At 31.7% G+C, this 22365-nt stretch overlaps 1 protein-coding gene across 2 annotated transcripts in view; it reads left to right on the top strand.

Annotated features, from left to right (window-relative positions):
- Positions 1–374: 374 nt before the first annotated feature.
- Positions 375–22365, top strand: part of GABRG1 (gamma-aminobutyric acid type A receptor subunit gamma1) — a gene marked incomplete at both ends in the record, with an annotated part of 62778 nt that continues 40787 nt past the window's right edge. The window contains 2 exons of one of the 2 annotated variants that reach the window (XM_082838974.1): positions 375–493; positions 17008–17156. In XM_082838974.1, coding sequence (XP_082695100.1) covers positions 390–493; positions 17008–17156 — 253 coding nt within the window. The remainder of the gene's footprint in view (positions 494–17007; positions 17157–22365) is intronic. The other variant, XM_082838975.1, reaches the window with a different exon arrangement.

Raw genomic sequence — 22365 nt, 5'->3', positions numbered from 1 at the left:
GGAGGGAAGGCTAGAGGGAAGAGGGAAGCCGTCTTTCCCTAGCGAGGGAAATCTGTCAGGGCCACTCAACTGCTTCTCTGAGGCTGCCAGGGAGAAGAGGTTTGTTTTTCTTTCAGAAAGACGGAGCCCTTTTCCCTACTGGGCTCGATTTCTAGTAGGGGAAGCCCCGCCTTTTGGGGCCGTTGATTGGCCCAACTTCTTTTCAGATAATTTATGCCAGCATCCTCTCGGTCTGATTGGCTCCCCTGCTCAATTCCGCTGGGAGTCGCATCCTACCTGGTTGGGAGGTGTACTGCCTTCCCACACTCTCCCTTCTGTACTCACCAGGCTGCAGCTAAGGTGGGAGAAAAAGTCCTGGCTTGGAGAACTGAGCGGAAAAAGCGATCCCAATGGGTTCTTGGAAAACTCTTCTCTTCTACCCTTTTCTTCTGTGGAGTCAAAGGAAAGGGTTGAGGTTGATGTTCCTGTTACTGACCCTGCATCTGGGAAACTGGTGAGTAAATTCAAGGACTCAAAACTATTCTTTGGTATCTACCCACTCCCCCCTCATTTCTCTTTTTTTAAAAAAAAAAAATCATTCTAGGTTAAATAATTTGCATTTCCCGGGGCACATGTGCAACATTTTACCATCAGTTTATTTTTTGATTAGATCTACTCTTTTTCTGATAGAATGAAATTAGCCTATGTGTGAAGCATGGAGATTAGCTCAGTTGAAGCAGAGTAGAAACTAGTAAAGATTCAGTTACTGGAAGTGGGGAGGGGAGTAGAAATGTTTTCGCTACTACATTTAGTCAATGAATGCCACTGATGAACTTTCTGGATGATTCTGCATTTTAAAGACAAAGTTATTTTAGAAACTTGTTACAGAGCATGGCACGTATGATGCTTTTTTATACAGTAATATTGCCTTTTCCCTTACCTTTTTGCTATTCTAAAAAAAAAATCAAAGTTTTACATCAAGAAAGATCATAAATATGGCTAAAAATCCATCAGGGTTGAAGCTATGTTACATCTAAGTTAGAAATAACCATGTATATTTTACTGAGCCAGCTTTGAATCATTTTTTTTAACTTGGCTGTGTACAAGTAAATAAATATTGTAAGGTGATGTGATTGTCCTGTGTGTGTGTGTGTGTGTGTGTGTGTGTGTGTGACAGAGAGGAAGAGAGAGAGGCAGTGCTTAGAACTCAAGAGTAAAATGCAATCACTATAGAGATGGAAAAATGCCTTTTTAAGTACTTGCATCACTGCTAAAATTTATTATTATGATGATTATTTTTAGCATATAGCTAGAGTGGATTTTTACCATTACTAACAGATAGAACAACTGTATTTTCTCTCCAAAAATAGAGAATAAAGTATGCTAAGTAATATTAGACTTGCCAGAATATGTTTGACACTCAATGTTTTTTAAATATTACAGTTTTAGTTTATTTACCCTTTTCCCTTAGAAACATAAATGTTCTGCATGAGCACAAACATACTACCTGATTAATTATTTCTTATATTTAAGTGCCTTGTAATGGTTTATTTCTTTTAATATATTATAAAATTATGGAAGATATTTTGGTAGGCCATGTATTAGTGCTCTCATGCATCTTCATAATATCGCAAATGAATCTGTGTTCTCATAAGTAAAAACAGACTAACCCAGTAATTTTCTGAAATAACAACCTGTAAGCTGATTTATCACTGTAAGTGCAAGTTTCTCTTGCAACCTAATAGACAAGCTGCTTACTAAAGGGCATACTGTCTACTTAAAGAGATGTTTGGTTTTAAATAATACATTTTCTTCTTGAGGATATTTACATTATGAGAATCATGATGGGTTTCAGACTCTCTTCAAGCTGCTCAGAATTAACAAGTTGTGTGGTATAGTGGGCAGAGATGGGCTCTGGAAGTCTGGAGACATGATTCTATGTGTCAAGGGTCCTTAACCACTCTGAACACAGTTCCTTCATCTAGGAAATGAAGGGCAGTAGTAGATCATTTATGATTTCTTCAAGTTTTCATATTCAATATTTCTAAGATTTGAACTGAAACATAAAATAACTCAATAGCTGCATCACTGGCTTTTTGTAGCAGTTTTCAAGAGGGAAATTCTAATTGGGAATGCTGTGTACTTTTGCTTTGGTCATATGTATGAGTGAGAGAGAGAGAGAGATGCGTTATGCAGCTAAAATAAATAAATCGTTTTATCGTAGTACTATAGAGAATATGGATTATTCTGGCCAGTGAAAAAATACATATTAAAAAATAAAGCTGTATGTTGCTGTTGTAATTAACTCTTAGGGTCTCAGTTATGGGAGTGTATGTCTTCACTTTTCAAAGTAGCTACAGTTGTGATGAACTTTTTATCCTTTTAATATTTAGTTGAAGATAATTGATGTCAACATGTATAAACCATTTACATTCATAATTTCTTCTTCCTTTCTTCTTCTTTTGAGGGACCTTTCTAAAACTAATCACAGATGGTTCTGTTTGTAAGAATTCTGATGTCTGATGCCAGTTTCTAAATTAAATTTTCAAAGTCACCTATTTTGGGATTTACCAAATTGGAGGCTATTATTTTTTGTATCTAATCAAAGACAGTAGCTTGTTTACTCATTATTTTTCATCAAGAGCATAAAGGAGAGGCACTTCATTGATTTTTACATTGCTGAACTATGAAAACCAATCCTGTTGTTGTAATTAAAAGCTGTAGTCATGGTTCCTATGTTTCATTCTTTGTGAGGCTCTATGGAATCTTGGCAAGTTGGTTAAAATCTCTCAAGCTTGAGTTGACTTATTTGTAATGTTGAAAAAAATATAATTATAATAAGACTTTTGAAAAGAATTGAAAAAGTGCTTTGAGATTTTACATAATCTAAAATGTAATTTATGGTAAGCTTTGACTAAGAAGTTATACTTTGAGAGAGCTAAAGAGAGATTGTTTTAGAGATTGTTTCTAAAAACAATCTCATGAGTCGATAATCATACAATTTAGCAGTCAGTTGCCCAAATGACAATATTCAAGTATAATTACATTATAAAATATATTATTTTAAAATAATTTCAGTAATATATTTTGTGGAGATGGTAATGCATGATTTTTCTTTAGGCATACAGAGCTTTGGCTTCATTTTCTAATAAAATGTAGATGCAAATGAGTACAAAATGACTAATGATGCTCCATGATAATTAAATATTCAAAGAAGAACTGAGGGACAAAATGATTTTGAAGTTAAAATGTAAATGCTATAATTGATAAATCCCCTGTGTATAGAGTCTTTTTGGTATACTCGTCTTCCTTTTTATCCTATTATATACTATGAGTCACATTTTCGGCTTATCAACAAAAGGAAATGTTTGATTTTTTCATCTTAAAAATGAAAAAGACAAATCTAGTATTTTATATTTATATATTTATATAAAGGTGATTAAAATTTGTCTAAGAAAATAATAATGAAGGTGGGGTCCCAAAGAAGAGGAGACAGGCAGGGCGAAAAACTGAAAAAAAGGGCTCTTGAGATATTGTCAAAATATGATGAAATGACTGCCACAGGCCTCAGGAGAATAATTCACATATATGCATGCTACCAACTGAGAATCCTAGACTCGACCATTAGATGTAAATTCTAGTTTCAGCCTCAGCACTTCCCACTAGGCTGAAATCAGGCAAATCTTTGAGGCAGAGACTCCTCGTTTGTGAAAAGTAGAACTGGCATCTACCTTTCCAGCTTGTTTCAAGACCAAGAGAGAAAATTTTTGCAAAGTACATGACAGTTAAAATTTTAACTGAAAAGTCATAACAACAGATATTCTTGGAATCTCAGTAATTCTAGAATTTTTTATTCTAGTTAAATTTAAGTGCAGTAAACTCCTTGAATTGTTTGTGCATTATTAAATATCTTTTGGATTATGGGAGAGATCATTCAACGAATATTTATTGAATACCTGCTATGTGCTCTACACAGTGCAACTTGCTGCGTTTACAGTGGTGAATAAACTAGACATGAGAACTAACCATATGGATAGTGCTCGTGTCTAGTGTTCTACATGAGTACTACCATTATACACACTGCTGAGGCTGAGGTTTATGGTATTAATCAAAGGAAAACATCTTGTAGTCAAAATAAGGAAATATACCTTCACAACTCCAAAGATAAACAGGAGTCTAAATTTTTAAGGTTAGAGGGTACTGATAGAAAAGATCACAGTCAGGGAAAGAGAATTAGAACATCATGAGATTACTCATCTATAATACCAGAAAACCATGGAGGAAATGTCTCCAAAATTCTAAAGATAAATGTTCAACCTGGAAGGTTATACTTAGCCGAACTACCAATCAAAAATGAAGGGAAAATAAAGCCCAGATACTGTTATTCTCCCCATTTCACAGATGGAAAAACCAGGGCACAGCAATTTTTACAAACTCACTAAAGATCATCTTGCTGATAATGCTGAATCCAAGACTCAGATCCCATGTGCTCTATGCCCAGAGCCTGAATTTTTAATCACCTTTCCTCCAAGATTACAAATGCCATATAAATCAAAGCAATTAACATAACCGTGGATGAGGGGGTTGGAAAGTAAGAGAGGGAGGGATAAAAGGAAGAAAGGAAAGGAGATGAAAAAAAGGAAAGGAAAGGAAAGGAAAGGAAAGGTGAAAGGAAGAGAGGAGAGGAGAGGAGAGAAGAGGAGAGACAGTAAAATTGACACAAGCTCAGTAAGTTACAGTCTGCTATGTATTTATCACATAATCTAGAATATTATGTGTAGTGCTGGATTAATTATTTTAGGAAAAACTTAAACGAACTGGAGTTCTTGATCTAGAAAAAACACCACTGGATAGAGAGTTAAAAGCAAGAATTTTGAATTCAGGTAACTTTTATTGAGGAATCATATATTCTTAAGGATGCTAGAGAAAATCATTGTTGAATTTATTATGTATAGATGTTACAGACAAACCATAAACAAGTAGTGAAAGCTATGTGAAGCCAGATTTTCATCAGTACAAAAGCACTCTAACAAAATAATGGATGTCTTGTCACTAAACTTCAAGCAGAAGCTTGTTAGAGTTCTTGTACTCTGTGAGAGCCAGATGAAATTTATGTTTTTTTCTACTTTTAAATATCTCAGAATCTAATTCTATCTGTACTAAAATGGTTTAACCAACCGAAGCCCCATGTTTCAGGAAATAGTCTTAGCTATTAATTCATTCAATTAACAGTTATTAAGCATTAGCATTCATTCAACAAATATTTACTCAGTGCCTACCATGTATTAAGCAGGGAACTGGAGATACAGTGGAAAGCAAGACATAATCTTTGCGCTAGTAGTGTTTGTATAGTGTATATAGGACATATATGTGATAGTATACGTGCTGGACAAAGAAGGCAGAGCCCCTGACCCCAGTGAACTTAAACTCTAGTAGTTAATGTTGAGATGGTCTATCAATATAAACAAGTAAAGACAATAAAATGCTATAACAGCTACTTGCAATTCTAGATGAGCTATAGTGGGGACACTAAGGAGATTGGCATCAATTGTAACTCTGGGAAAAGATTGAATGCTCTTAGCTGTCATAGGCATAAGTTCAGGTCAGTGTTAGTGAAAAATATACATAGGAAGATAACACTAATATTCTGTGGCCAGAGGTATGGTCTCATGCTTTGGTGGGCCTTTTGAAAACTATATTCCTAAGATATCCTTTACTTTGGTCATCTAACATATGACATTAAGATAGCAACGTCCTATTAAAACCTATATAACTTAGTTTAGAAGTAAATTTTTGAACTGTAGGCATTCTCTCCTTACAAATACAATTCATTTAGAGATTTAACATTTCTCCCTATTTTTAGACAAATATCCATTTCAATATAGGCAGGTCATTTACCTCTCAGTCGGCCTAGATGTGTACCACTATTAGAATAATTTTCCAACACATGCAGTAGAGTGTTTTCAGCAGGGATTACTTTTCTACTAAATAGCCACATTGAGTAGAACAATGTAGCCCTATTGGTTGGATTAAATTTAAGTTTTTTTTTTATTTTTATTTTTTTATTTTTTTAACGTCTTTATTGGAGTATAATTGCTCTACTCTTTGGTTCAACAGAACAGGAACTAAAGATTTTCATTTAAAATTCCTTCAAAAGAGAAAAACAAATACTGTATGCTAACACATATATATGGAACCATAAATTTAAGTTTTAATCAGACATCTGTGTTCTACAATTTGTTACTCTGTGCAGGTGTCTTATGAGTGTATATTTCTTTCTGTCATTTCCTTAGTACAATTCTTTCTGAAAAACCTGCAAATTATCATAACTGGAGTTGACTAGAGTGTTTTGTTGTTTCTGTTCTACTCATTTGTATTCTCTCCCTTTTGAAGTGAAAGTTCTGAGAGGATACTTATGTCAATGAAACTATTTTACCTCTCATTTTATGGTCCCAAGACTTAGGGAGAAGGTACATCTTTTTGCATTCAAAAGAACGACTCCCATTTCTTTCTTCCATTTAATTTTAAGATCTTTTCATATCGTTTATAATTTAATAAGCCTCAATATTATGCCTTAATTTTGCAAAAATTTTAGCAGCCTGATAGAATTTATCTGATGCATAAGTGCATCAAAGGCTTAGAGAATGTGAATGTCATGAAGTGTTATATGTTTCTAAGTCTAATTTATGTTCCGTTATGTTGTATGAATATAAAATGGAACAATGGAAAATTTGGTGTTCAGTTTAATATACTTTCAATCCAGCGGTAATTTTTTAATGGACTGTGAAGAAAATTATGGTTTCTTTCCCTTCCTCCAAAAAATATTCACATGGAACCAGTCTCAAAAGAACATTTATAATCTCTGTGTATCATCATCCCCCTAAAGACTATTCTTTGGAAGCACGATTCCCAATTTTCTAAACTCTGTTTTAACAAAATAGCATTGGCCTGCCAAACAAAGCAAATAAAAAAATCCCAAAACTGGAAAAATATATTGTTTTATTATTAGTACTAGTTGTTATCTTAAGGATCAATCACTAAACTATGAGCAAAGATGTTACAAAAAATAATCTGCTATATTTTATATTTTTCTGTTTTTGTTTTCTTTCTAAAAATATGTCACTATACTAATTTTTAAAAATCGATTCTGATATCAATCTGTCGCTTTTCTCATTAGCTAATATAACCCTACACTCCTGTATCTTATCTAACCAGATCAAACTATGTTCTACTAGATTTAGGAATTGGCCATACCCCTTTTGAAACTAACAGTGAAGCTCTCTGTGCCCAAAGTAATCTCTATTGCCTTTAATTTCCTAACATTAGTGTAATTTTAAAGATGCTATGTATTCTACCTTACCAAGGAAACTACATAAAAATCACAGTGGATGAAGATGTCATGTTTTATTTTTTCTCTGAGACTAATATTCCACATCTCAAATTGTAGAATCATTAATATATAATCCAATTTCTGTTCTATTCTGTGGACATAAAATATTTTAAATTTTTTACCACAAATAGTTTAGACCTTATTTTTCTTTACTTGTTTCCTTAAACAAACAATTTAAGCAATCTCTAAGTGATATAAATATATGTTGTTGAAATATATGGGAAAACCAAAAATTTTTTCCCTAATGTCATAATCGTTTTGATCATATAATGTGAATAATAATGGAATAACACTTAGTCCATTCTACTCCTCAAAAGTACTTAGCAATTTGGAGCCTATACTTCCAGGTTTTTCCATAAGTTTAAACAAATATGTGTATACACATTTGTATGTACATTTTTTATACAAATGAAATCTAACAGTTGTTTTTGTCACACAGCTAATATCAAAGATATTTTTCTAGGTTTGTACACATACTTAGTTGTACCTCCTTTTTAATGATAATATGGTATTCTATATTAAGGAAGTATCATAATTTGTTAAATTATTCCATTACAGATTCTCTTTTTTGTTGTTTATTATGAATATTGTTACTGTGTATATATATATATATATATATATATACATATGTACATGCTTTTAGTTTCAATATTTCATCAATGTTGCCAAATTACTCAATTTATTCTATTAGAGCAATTTATTCTATTAATGGTTATAAAAATGCCATTTATCTATATTATCAATGGTACTGAATGTAATGAATCTTTTAATATTTTGCCAATGTGATGGCTAAAATTTGTCACATTTTAAAGTTATTCTCCCTTGCTACCAGTAAATGTTAGCACAGTTTGTTATTTTTATTAGTCTTTTTTTCCCTCTGAAATTTCTGTATACCAGTTATGTTGTAAATATCTTTGTCTCAATCTATCCTTTGTCTCCAGTCTTTGTCTAAACTGTCTTATGTCCTCCATGAGTTATTTTTCCTTTTTTTTTGTCATTTTTTTTTTCCTTTCCTGGTTTGGTTACATGTTGCATAGAAAGACCTCCTCATCTCAAAAGTTAAAAAACGTTTTCAATATTTTCTTTAATAGTTTTATACTTTATTATATTTTGATCTCTAATATATCTGCAATTTATTGTCTAAGTAGTAATCTAATTTATTTTTTCTAAATGGCTTGATAAACCTTTCAATCCAAGTTACTGAATAATTCATCCTTTCATTTCTAAACTGACTAGTCACGTTTACTGTATACTGAATTTCTAGACACTTGGGATCTGAATTTGAAGGTTTGATTTTGTTTTCACTGATTTCTTTATGTGTTATCACAATATGGTTTTGATTACAGTAACTTTATTTTGTTTTCTTTTTATTCTGGCAAATTTCTTCTAACAATCTATTTTTCAATAATTTCTTGTAATTCTTATATTGATTCTTCTACTTAATTACAGTATAATGATTTTAATCTGTTATATAGGAACTGTGGATTTTAATTAAAACTTTATTAAATTTATAAACTAATTTGAGAATTATGTATTAATAATATTGTTTTATAGCCAAAATATTTATTTGCCTTTATTTTGTTCTATTCTTATATTCTTCAATTGGTGTTTTAGTTTCTTCACATAAGACAGATCTTCCCTGCTATATTTTTTGTAATTGTTTTATAGATTGTATTATCATTGTGAAAGAAATCAGTTTTTTTTTTAAGTTTATGATGGATGAATACTAGAATCAGAAAGCTACTGCTACTATGTTTTAAAATTTATATTAGGTTAACTACAATCAATTCTCTGATTAAGACCAATAATTACAGTTTTCAGTTGTTTATTTTCTTTATTCACTGTAATTTTACTTGTAAACAGCAAGATGATTTCTAATATTCGGTCCATTTATTCATTTACTTAGTGAATTTTTTTAAAATTTTATACCTACTATATGTCAGGCTAAGTGCCAATGGTATCACATTGAAAACCTTAACCCTGGCTTTCAAGGAGCTTACAGAGGGTCATAAATAAATAAAGTAAATAGCTAATTAAGATGCAGTGTGATCAATTTTATGGTAAAGTTAAGCACTGGACAAACTGGAACACACTTATTTAATATTCTAGGCATGCTTCCCTTCCCCCTCCTCAAATTTTCAAAGCATTCCTCTCTGTGCCTCAAGTGATGGGTCCCAAATTCTTTTGTGTTAAGAGGATAATCACAGAATTGAGTGGACTATCACTTCACCTCTCTAAAACTCTGAAAGTTCAAATCTGTAACTCTATTATCTACCATCTTTTACTTATTTCGCTTCCCTACCAACTTTTATGAGCAATAAAAATGATTCAGCATTACTACCCTAAAAAGAGCTTTGTACAAAAGAATTAAGCAGGTAGAATATAAAGGGAAAAAGAAAATAAGAATTAAAGTTTTTAAATTTTATTTTCTTTGACTTTCAGATCTAAATTCAGTGCCTATACATACTCTTTAAAAGTTAGCTCCTGTAGGCTTTGACATTAAAATATAATCTACTCAGAAACATTAGAAGAGGTATGTTTCTTCCCTGGAACTTGTCACTTGACTTATAGAAATGCATCTGATGTTCATAAACAAACACTATTTGTCATGAGCAACAGATCACAGATGAGGCCTTGTTTGGAACTTCCTCTGCACTTTTTTTTAAAAAATAACCCATTTTATTTATCCATTCCACTACTGATGCATATTTGGATCTTTTTTCTGAATTGATGGTACATCCACTAATGCTTCTCTGAATATTGTGGAACAAGCATTTTGGTGAACATACTATGCATCTGTGTTGAGTATGTACCTGGGAGTGTAATTATTGGGTCATAGACTGTGTGCACATCCATCTTTAGGAGATAACACCAAGGAGTTTTCTAAGTGGTTTTAACAGTTTGCCCTCACAGCCCTGTACAAGAGTTCAGGTTGTTCCACAACCTCATCAACACTTGGTGTTGTCAAGGTTTTTTATTTTAACCATTGTGGTTTATGTATAGTGGTATCTCGTGTTTTTAATTTACATTTTCCTCATGAGTAATGATGTGGAGTGTCTGTTCATGTACTCATTCCCATTTGGTTATCTTTGTTTGTGAAATGCCTAATCAAATCTCTGCCCATTTTTTTTTTCCTGATGGATCATCCACCTTTTTCTAAGTAATTTATGGGAGTTTGTTACAATCTTAGAGATGAGTCTTTTTTTTTTAAGTTTTGTTATATGATTTAATATTATTTATTGCCTTGTTCTAAACAGCTTGAAATTCAATTTTGTAATCATAGCCTCAGCAATATGTATCGTATTTTCTTTTACATCTTTATTGGAGTATAATTGCTTTACAATGTTGTGTTAGTTTCTACTGTATAACAAAGTAAATCAGCTATACATATACATATATCCCCATATCGCCTCCCTCTAGCGTCTCCCTTCCATGCTCCCTATCCCACCCCTCTATGTGGTCACAAAGCACCGAGCTGATCTCCCTGTGCTATATAGCTGCTTCCCACTAGCTATCTATTTTACATTTGGTAGTGTATATATGTCCATGCCACTCTCTCACTTTGTCTCAGCTTACCCTTCCCCCTCCCAGTATTCTCAAGTCATTCTCTACATTTGCATCTTTATTCCCATCTTGCCCCTAGTTTCTTCAGAACCATTTTTTTTTTTTTAGATTCCATATACATGTGTTAGCATACGGTATTTGTTTTTGTCTTTCTGACTTACTTCACTGTGTATGACAGACTCTAGGTCCATCCACCTCACTACAAATAACTCAATTTCGTTTCTTTTTATGGCTGAGTAATATTCCATTATATATATATATATATATATATATATATATATATGCCACATCTTCTTTATCCATTCATCTGTCGATGGACACCTAGGTTGCTTCCATGTCCTGGCTATTGTAAATAGTGCTGTAATGAACATTGTGGTACATGACTCTTTGAATTATGGTTTTCTCAGGGTATATGCCCAGTGGGATTGCTGGGTCATATGGTAGTTCTATTTGTAGTTTTTTAAGGAACCTTCATACTATTCTCCATAGTGGCTGTACCAATTCACATTCCCATCAGCAGTGCAAGAGTGTTCCCTTTTCTACACACCCTCTCCATCATTTATTGTTTCTAGATTTTTTGATGATGGCCATTCTGACTGGTATGAGATGATATCTCACTGTAGTTTTGATTTGCATTTCTCTAATGATTAATGATGTTGAGCATCCTTTCATGTGTTTGTTGGCAATCTGTATATCTTCTTTGGAGAAATGTCTATTTAGGTCTTCTGCCCATTTTTGGATTGGGTTGTTTGTTTTCTTGATATTGAGCTGCATGGGCTGCTTGTATATTTTGGAGATTAGTCCTTTGTCAGTTGCTTCATTTGCAAATATTTTCTCCCATTCTGAGAGTTGTCTTTTCATCTTATTTATGGTTTCCTTTGCTGTCATCTGCACTGTCTTACTAGATAATGGAAGAGTCTTCCCTAGGTGTCACAACAAGGGCATTTGCATTGCAGTAAACTTTATATGTACTATATCCAGGGTAACTTTACAATTTATCATCCAAATTAGGCCATTTTGTGAGTGAAAGAGGTTACTATTAATATTGTAATTATTCTAGGACAACAGGTGTAAATCAAGATTGTCCTGGGAAAATCTTGATGAATATTTACCCTATGTATGAAAAATAGTCTATATTGATTGATTGACTTGTTATAGACATATATATATATATTTTCTAGCTGTAAAGATGAATTCTCCTCATGATTATATGGCTTAGCATGCCTTGTCTTCACTTAACCTATCTCTCAGTTATCATTAGTTTAAAACTTTTGCTTGTCATATTCAGAAGAGTAATACAATCATTAAAGTACTCTTTTACATACAATAATTTACTATGTAATAAGATGGATTTGTCAAGGTATTAAACTAAGTTAGTAAGACCAAAAAAAACAACACTGATACAGGTGACTCAGAAATTTTCTTTAGTAACAAGTTACAAGTGTCAGTTAAAGAATATGAGAAGCAAAAGCCTCAGAGAAACAGATGCCAAGTTGGGATTGGACATGTAAGAGATTTTTGAGAGAAATGCCTGTTCAGGGTAAATGAGAGGAAGTGGAAGTAAGCAGAGAGAGCCTTCAGATAATAACGGAGGTCTGATCCCTGTGCAAGTATAAGGCAAAGAGGATGTTTGGGTTAAAAGAGTCTCAGACTAGAAAGCCCTACTAAACAGGCTTTGGCCAGGCCAGCAGGATTCATCCAACACAATTTGCCCATTAGAGGAGGCCCTAGTCTTGCAGGAACGGGTCTGTACTACCATTGTCACAATGTTCATTTATTGCCTGAAAGCAGCCCGGGGAAGCTTGGATCTGGTACAGATGCAGTGCTCGTCCAGAGGGCTGGCGCCTGGGCTGTCAGTCAACCATGTTCCTACCCCAGGAGAATCGAGTGGCAACTTTTTAAGGCTGCCAATTTCATTTTCTTGGCAGAGTGTAAAGCTCTACTTGTCTCTATAAAAACCTCTACTTAATTACTTATTTTTTATGATTAGAAATTTATTTCTGGGCCCTATCTGGTGTATAGGAAGAAGCAGTTCATTCTTAGGTAGGCATTAATGTCAAATTAACTCCTTTTCATATAGTTATATTACAAAATTATGCAGAAAAATTGTAGTATACTATTAATATACAGAACAAAATTAAATTTTGTATAGCTCCACTAGCATAGAATACTTAGTGTATTCATTATACTGCTTTCCAGTTAAATCTTTAGCCATTTTATACCTAGGTTTTGATCAAGGCAAATTATTATACGTTACTTTGCATATAACATTAAATTATGGAAATAATTTAATATTTTTACAGACTTTTCATAATCACCAATTGAATGGATGCATCAATCACACCATATGGACATATAATATTTTACTTAAACCTGCTCTTTTGTTTAAAATTTGTGCTACTATAGATAACACTGTGATAAGCATCTTTGTATATGATGGTTTTTTGTATCATCTGAATAGTTTTCTCCTTCATTAGAAAATAAGATCATATAGCTCAAGAATAAAATTTTACTTATCTTTTTGTTTTCAGAAATTAGCATATTTTGTAATACATGGTATTTCCTCTATAAATGAATTAAAGCATTGGACTGAAGACTGAGCACACACTTTAGAAAGTCTTTTTCATCAGAGAGAGTGTGTGTGTGATTCCTTGAAATTATTATTCTAACTTCTCAGAACTCAAAGGCAGAGACTAAGCATTCTACCCATGCACAACCCAAATGCACTTGCTAACTACTTACCATAAATGTTATTGTGTTCTTATAAATTAGAAAACTCTAAATCTAACTACCCTGGATTGTTTAACAAAGATAAAGTAAGGTACCATGGAAACTTCAAAAAGAAAAGGAGTCTTCAAGCTAAATCAATCTTGTTTCAAATCCTGGCTCTATTATTTAATAGTGTGGGTCCTGCGAATTCTATAAATCTATTTTTTTCTAATTTGTAAAACAGGAATAGTAATGTTTATTTCATGGGATTACTCTGGATTAAATGACATACCTTAATATGGAAGAAACCTAGCACTCAGTTCATGAAACATGGTAGGAACTTACTCAACAGCTGATAAGAACAATAAAAACATCAATCATCAAAATAAACATTTAGTAAAATTATATACTGAGGAGTACACTTATTTCCAATAATGATAAAATTATACTCATTCAAATTATTTAAGAGAAGTGCTTGCAAATGTCTACAAATTCCCATTATATTATCTACGAAAATAATACTTGTTTCCTCCAAATGAATGTTCATTCAACATAGGTAAATGTTACAAAACTTCCAGTCTATGAATGATAGTGAAACATCAGATATGCTATATGAACTATCTTTAAAATTATAAGTGTTTTTTAGTCACCAAAATAATACCAGTGTGAAATTAAGGTAGTTAATGAATATTCTGAAGGTAATTCAGAGAGTGTGGAGGAAAAATGAAGAAAATTAACTATAATGGAATTTCTTTTCTGCTTTGACAAAAATGAGGAAAGTTAGTTTATGATGTCATTGAGGTCAATTTTTATATTACCTCTGAGATAGCTGGGAAAAGGGGGATATAAGTCAGTATAAGCATGTGCTTCCTGGATTACCAAGATGTTACTACCCTAAAACACAGGAAAAACATATTTTTTCTGGGAACTTCCATTTGACTACAGTTATATTTCAAAGAAAAATCAAGTTCTTATACGTGCAGTGGTCTGCATCTATCCATCAGATGTTTTATTTTATAAAACTGGGATTTAAAGCTAGATGGATGCCCTAAATTTTGGTTGTTGACAATATCTCAGAAGTTCTAATTAGATAAAATTTTCCTGGAAGACACATGAGCAGGATTCTTAATATTTCAGTACTTTTAATGCTTTAGTTTATAAATGAATGTATGTATGTACATATGTATATATTTTATTGAGAGAAAATAAGAAATTATTTAAAGGAAATCATACAACTGTATTTCAGTAGTATATATTTTTGAAGTTAAATACAGCAAAACAATTAATATAAATGAGCACTTCATTAAAAATCTGTTAAATAAATGTACTCCAGGAGTTCACATAGGGATAAAATTTGTATACTGTGGTAATAAGCTAAAATCTCAGTGGCTTACAATACTAAATGTTTATTTCTCGCTCAGGCTATATGTCCATTGTACGTCAACTGTGGCTATGTTCATGTTGCCTTCACCCTGAAAGTGAAGTCATGGAGTAGTAGCCTCTGCCTGAGTATGGCTGGTCTTCTGGCAGAAGGACAGAGATATGATGAACCATGCACTGACAATAAATCTGCTTGGTAGTGATGTATGTTACATGTATTCCATTAACCAAAGCAAATTGCAGGGCCAAACCTGAGTTTAATGGGACAGGGATGCATTGCAGAAAGGAGTATTTCAGGTCACATGACCAAGTTAGAAGTCAGTGGAGTGAAAAGAATAATTCTCTGACATGAAGAAGAGGAAAAATATTGAGAAGAATAATGTACTCCATTATCCGTTAACTCTCCGTTAATAACTATCAATACAATTATTGTAAAGATAAAATGAGATACAAATACTTACAGGTTAAGTTTTAATTTACAATGTTAATTTATACTCTTTAAAAGGATAAAGAGAGTGGATGTTAACTAAACTTATTGTGGCAATCAGTTTACTATATATACATAGATCAAATCATGTTGTACACCTTAAACATATACAATGTTATATGTCAATTATATCTCAATAAAACTGAAAAATAATTTAAAAGGATAAAGGGGGTAAAGGCTGCATTAGCTAAGATGTTTAGGTTCACAGCAAAAGAGATTTGAATGAATAGTGTAGAAATATCAACGAAGGCTGTTAAGATAAACTTGAATATCTACTGTGGGAGGGAAGCTCATCTCTCAAATATATGTAAATAAATAATATAGATTTACCTGATTTTACCAGTATAAAAGTTTATATATACTCTTTCAGTGGAGGACTAATATTTACTAAAGTTGGGTGTAAGTCTAGGTTGATCTCACTCAAATGAAGGTGGGGTTACTTACGGGTAATAAACAAAGTAGTTTGTTACTTTTGGTGAATTATAGATGAATATCTATGTTACTATATGTTTCTACCACAATTCATAAGTAAGCTGAAACTTTATGCTTGTTAAACACACAGGCGTAGCAGGAAGCATTAGCTATAGGACCAGGGTTTGAGTCTCAGTTTTGAAAATAAATGAGTTTGTGCTTTGGTTGATTCCCTACTGACTTGTTTCCTCATTTACAAAATAAAGGCAGTGGGTTATTTGATCCCTAAAGTCTATCTTCTAGTCCTAAAATGTGATAATCATGCTTTCCATATATATATATGGAAAGCATGATTATATATATATATATGTGTATATATATAGACATGTATATATATACATATGTGTATATATAATATGTATATATATGTATACGTGATTATATATATATGTATATATATGGAGAGTGAGTCAACCACTCATGATTTGGTAAGACAATCTTTGACAGAGTTCTTGGAATAGATGTCTGGGGTCTCAGTTCTTCTGACTTAAAAGGAAGAAGCATAGGTGTGTTCAATACTTTTTCCTTTTTTCTTTGAATCCTTCTTCACTCATCTTTCCTTAAGTCTTCTTTTCTACATGTGCATTTTAAAATACATTTTACCAGACTAATGATTACAACTTTTCCTGCACTTATTTACCTTTTAATTTTTATTTTAGGGTGTGGTGGTATAGAGTCACTTACGTATGGTTGTGCAGATTGTGTACCACACAAATCTAGGGCCACTCCTCACATTATCAGTGCATAATCTCTATGGCCTTAAATGACAGTTGTGGGAGTGGCAAAACTTTATTACATTAATATTATACGATATTTTCTTGCACTGGATTCTTCATTTTTGAGTATTATTAAAACAGGACAGTTCATATGATGTAGGCCTTAGTCTTACTGAATGTAAAATATTTCGAATGATTTTTTTCCCCTCTTATTATTCTCTTACACAATTAGAATAATCTTAAACTATTTTTTAAAATACACTACTTGGTTGAACTTTCTATTATACAATTTTTGTTTTTGAATTCTTTAGTGTTGATAAAGCAGATGATGAAGATGATGAGGATTTAACAGTGAACAAAACTTGGGTCTTGGCACCAAAGATTCATGAAGGAGATATAACACAAATTCTCAACTCTTTGCTTCAAGGCTATGACAATAAACTTCGCCCAGATATAGGAGGTAAGTTCGAGTAATCATTCTTGGATTTTGGTGACTGTGAAAGCCACATTTGCTGATGTTATTTTATCATATTTCATATTCCTTGAGTGTCCGATGTGTGTTAGAGACTGCGGGTTTGGCAATTATTATTTGGAATGGTACTGCTTTGAAAGCTTCACAGTTTGACATGGGAAGAAAGACATCTAAACACTTTCGATGTAATTATTTTACAATTGCTACAACAGAGCAATTTTTGATAAAACTGCCTGAAAAACTAAGAGATATTTCATAAAAGGGAATATTTGAAAGGTATGTAGGAGTTCCAATTTTTTGCAATGCTGCACTGTTTTAGTTAATGTAGAATTATAAGCCTTGAGAGTATAATTAGTGTAGACAATCCAACATTGTTCTTCTTTGGCAAAATTGTTATTCTCAGTTCTGAGCATTTATGTATACATTTTACAAAATAAATAACCTCTAAGTTTCCCACTGCAACACTTTAAAACAAACAAACAAAATATAAGTCAGCCAGATTTTTATTGGGATTGCATTAAATCTATAATCAATATAGAGAAATTGAAATGTTTACCATACTGAATTTTTACTGTACCAAATTCATGATCATCATATATTCTTCCACATATGTTCAATTTTTTATTAATGTCTTCTGTAAAGAAGTGCTGAATATATTTTACTAGATTTAATTTTCTAATTTGAAGTTTTAATGTAAGTATAAATAGATTTTTAAAAAATTTTACTTTCTAAGTTTTTATTAGCAGTGTATAGAAATACAATAGATATTTTGCTAATCTACTCTGTCCTCAGTAGCCTTGCTAAATTGATCAACTTTATGTATTGTTATATTAATGTAGATTTTCTATAAACACAGAGAGTAATAACTATTACCAATAATGACTACTTTGCCAATAGTGTTTATTTTGCAACTAATGAGCATTCTAATTAATTTTCAAAATTATACTTTTCTCATGACCTATTGCACTAAGACTAGAATCAGTGTTGAATAGTCCTGGTTTGTTCCTGATATCAGGGAAACCAGTCTATATTTCACTATTAATTATGATGTTTGATGTAAGCTTCTTTTTTTTTTCAGATGCTCTTTGTAGTTCCTTTATCTTCTTATTTTGCTAGGGTTCTTTTTACCTCCCTACTGGTTCAAATGACTTCTGTGCACCTATCGAAACAATCATATTGATCATATTTTGCCCTTTATTCTACTAATTTTTTTTCTGTAACTAACTTTGGCTGATTTTTAAAACTTAAACAAAATTTGCATGTCTGTAATAAATGTTACTTAGTTGTGACATGGTAATATTTTTAAAATCTCACTAGATTCAGTTTGATAATATTTAGTTTTGGAATTTTATATCTATGTTCATAAAGGGCATTAGCCAGTTATTTTATTTTCTGTAATGTCTTTTTCAGTTTTGGAGTCAATATTATGCTAGCATCTACAAAAGAGCTATATTTCCCTCTCTTTTCATCTCTGAAAGAGTTACCTAAAATGGATTCTATTTCTCCCTTCAATATTTGGAAGAATTACTTGGTGAAGTCATGTTGGCCTAGAGTTTGTATTTTGGGAAAAAATTTTAGCAGTTCAATTACTTTATTAGTTTTGGTTAGTTTTCAAGGAGTTTAAATTTTAAAATTTACTTGAGTTAGATTGTTTCATAACATCTTTTATGATATTTTTAATGTTTTTAGGATCTGAGGGCTTTTCTCCTTTGCCATTCCTGATATTAGTAATCTATTCTTTCATTTATGAATAAATCTTGAAGGGCTTTAAAGTTTTTATTAGTTTGTCATAAAATCGAATTTTAGCTTTGTCAAATTTCTTTGTTGAAAATTTTCTTAAATTTTATTATTTTACACTATTTTGTTTATTATTAATCTATTTTCCATGATTTAATTTTCTGTTTTCCTAGATTATTTTAATTATTTTTTTCAAAATAAAATTTAGGCTTAATAAAATATTATCTATCCATGAAATTCCCAGAAATCTTTTAGCCATAATGTTAATATTTACATAATCATAGAACCATTATCTAAATCATTAAATTAATATTGATACAATACTATTAACTAATCTACAGACCTTATTCAAATTGTGGCAGATACCTCACTGATGTCCTTTTTTTCTGTTCAGAATCCCAACCAAGATCACACATTGCATTTTGTTCTCATGTCTCCATACTCTCCTCCAACCTGGTATAGTTTCTCAGTTTTTCTGTTTGTTTAATGAACATGATAATTTTAAAGTATACTGGCCAATGGAACGCCCCTCAATTTGTCTGATATTTTCATTATTGGGCTGTGTTTATGCATTTTTGCCAAGAACACCACAAAAGTGATATTTTGTGCTTTCAGTGTATTGTGTTAGGAGGCATGTGATGTTTATATATCTTATTACTGGTGATGTAAACCACACTTTCATTAAGTGTGGTTTCTTCCACGTTTCTTCACTGTGAAGTTATTATCTTTCTTTTTGATTAATAAATATGTTGTGAGGAGACACTGCGCTGGGGAGAACTATGCAGATATTCTCAGCACACTTTTGTGCATTCCTCTGGTCTCTATCAATGATTCTTACCTGCAGGAGCATTACTGTGATGTTTGTCAAGTGGTAAGTCAATATTATCATCATTCCTTCTACAAAAATTAATTGTAATTCTGCAGTAACTAGGATCTGTGACTTGTCCAATTGTTTATCTATTCACTTATTTATTTACTCAGTGTAGACCTCTAGATATATGTCTTATCTTATAGTTTATTATCCTTTACCATCGTTTATTTTATTGCTCAAAATGAAAATTTGACAACTGGTATGTCCTATAATTTTATTTCTCTGTTCTTTTATGTTTCTATCATTTTCTGAGCATATCCTTACTTTCTAGCACATAAAATTTTCCAGGCTCCTCTTGATCCAGCAATGGAATTCATCATTTCTCCAAGAACCCTGGTTCCTCTTTTTGTAGAATGGTATTTAGAAACCAAGATGTGAGCACCAGGTGTATTTCTTAATATTGGGTGTCATTGCTTCTTGACTTCATTGGGCAGAAGGAGAAAATATATGTTCTACACACACATTCATAGGCATCTATATTTCTATGTCTATCCCTGTGTATATGTATTATAAACCAGAAGTCAATACTGACAGCCCTGTTTCCAATCCAAAGACAATAGGGTTCATACTAACCTTTCCCTTTTCCTTATCTGTGATTTCTTTTTCCATCAGGGAGACACCTGGCTCTCATTTACCCATAGTATATTTTATTATTTGTTCAATTCCAGTAAATACATAAAGTAATTCTATAATGTTAACACGTCTATAAAAAATTAACTAGAATAAAATATTCATATACAATTTTTTTTGCCTTTATCTTTGCAGTATGTAATCAAAATACTGTTCCCAAAAGTAACTTAGGTTAGTTTTTTTCTTCCTTATCCCCATTCAATGTGGTTATGTTAACCATTTTATGACAGTTTCGTTTCCATGTTACTGGTTATATTCCACTTTGAATGGAATTAATCTATGTTTACGTTTAGCATTTGTATGATTTTATTTCTTTTACTTAATTCCCTGATGCATTTGAATTTTATTTCTGTGTATGGTGTAAAGTATGAATCTAATTTTTATCTTTTTCAAATGGCTTTTCTGTTGACTCAGCATGATTTATTAAAAAGTCAATCTTTGCTTCCATTATTTGAGATGTCAACTTTATCATATATTACATTTTCTTATGTACTTTTGTAATTTCTGTCCTTTCTATTCCATTCTTTCATTTGTTTTTCTATTTATTTGTCACCACACTATATTAACAGTAGAGATTCAACAGTATTTTGAGACTAAAACATTTAGTATTAATATCTTATAAAGCTGGCCCCACCTCATATTTTCATTTTGTTTTGTTTTTCCTTTTCAGTTTTCCTGGCTATTGCGTGTCATTTAAAAAAAAATAGGAGCTTTATTATCAACAAGTTTAGATACATTTAAAAAAGAGCTGTTGGTATTTTTATTGGGATTGCATTAAATTTGTAAATTAACTTTGGGAAAACTAACATCTTTATAACATTGAATCATCTAATATGGGAACATGGGCTGTCTTTCTAAATCTTCATGTTAATTTTGTATCTCTCTGGAATGTTTTAAGATTTACTCATAGATTTTTCATATTTCTTAAATTGAATCCTAAGTATTTAATTTTTTTCTCCTGTAAATATTTCCTCAACTCTAATGTCCTCTACCTGATTTCTGGTTTTGCATATCAATGTCATTGATTTATGAATGTTCATTTTATATCTTACTACCTTCCTGCTGCCTTACTGATTTTTTTTGTTAGTTTAAGCATCATTTGTTTTCAAAATATGCTATCATACCATATACAAAAAAGTATTTATTTTATTTACCAACTCATATGCAACTAATCAAATTATCTTGTCTAAAAGCATTATGTTGTTTCATTGTCTAACATGTCTAATATAATAATGAATAGTAGTGGAGATAATGGGTAATTTTGCCTCGTTTTAGTTCTTATGGAAATGACTCTAGTGTTTCTTCATATGAATATTCACATTAAGAACTTATCCCTTGATTTGCTTGATTTAGTTTTAAAATCAGGAATTGGTACTGAAATTTTTCAAAGACTTTTTCAACATTTCCGGAAACAATTTTGAGTTTTATCCTCTTTAAATCTATTAGTATGGTGTGTAGTATTAATTGAAACAATTTGCATTCTGGACTAAAGCTTTCTTGGTCATGATACATTATAAACTTAATGAGGTATTGGATTCTGCTTGGTAATATATTATTTAGTATTTTGTATTGGTATTTATAAGTGATATTCATCTTTTATTTTTGAGTACTGTCTTCATTTGTTTTAGCCATCCTTTTACATTTGTTTCATGAAAAGGTATTTTCCTTCATTCTCAAAGGTCTAGCACTTTATCTGGGTGTTAGCATCATCTGACTTTTGGAAGTTTGATAGAATTCCATTATAAATTCATCCAGGTCTTGTGCTTTTTGGAAATAGTTAATCACTTTGATCACTTTGTTTTCCTATGAAATTTGGTCTGTTTGTGCTTTCTACTCATTTTTGGTAATCTGTATTTGCCTAGGAAAACTATCTCTTTTATTTAGGTTTTCAAGTTTATTTGCAAAGAAGTCTTCAAAGTAATTTCTTAGGATTAAAAAAAACCCCTTTTTCTGTTTCAA

The sequence above is a fragment of the Leucopleurus acutus genome (genome assembly GCF_964270905.1).
Source record: "Leucopleurus acutus genome assembly, chromosome: 4".
Classification (NCBI taxonomy): domain Eukaryota; kingdom Metazoa; phylum Chordata; class Mammalia; order Artiodactyla; family Delphinidae; genus Leucopleurus; species Leucopleurus acutus.
Note: the sequence above shows the minus strand (reverse complement) of the source record. Positions and strands in the feature narration are given on the sequence as shown.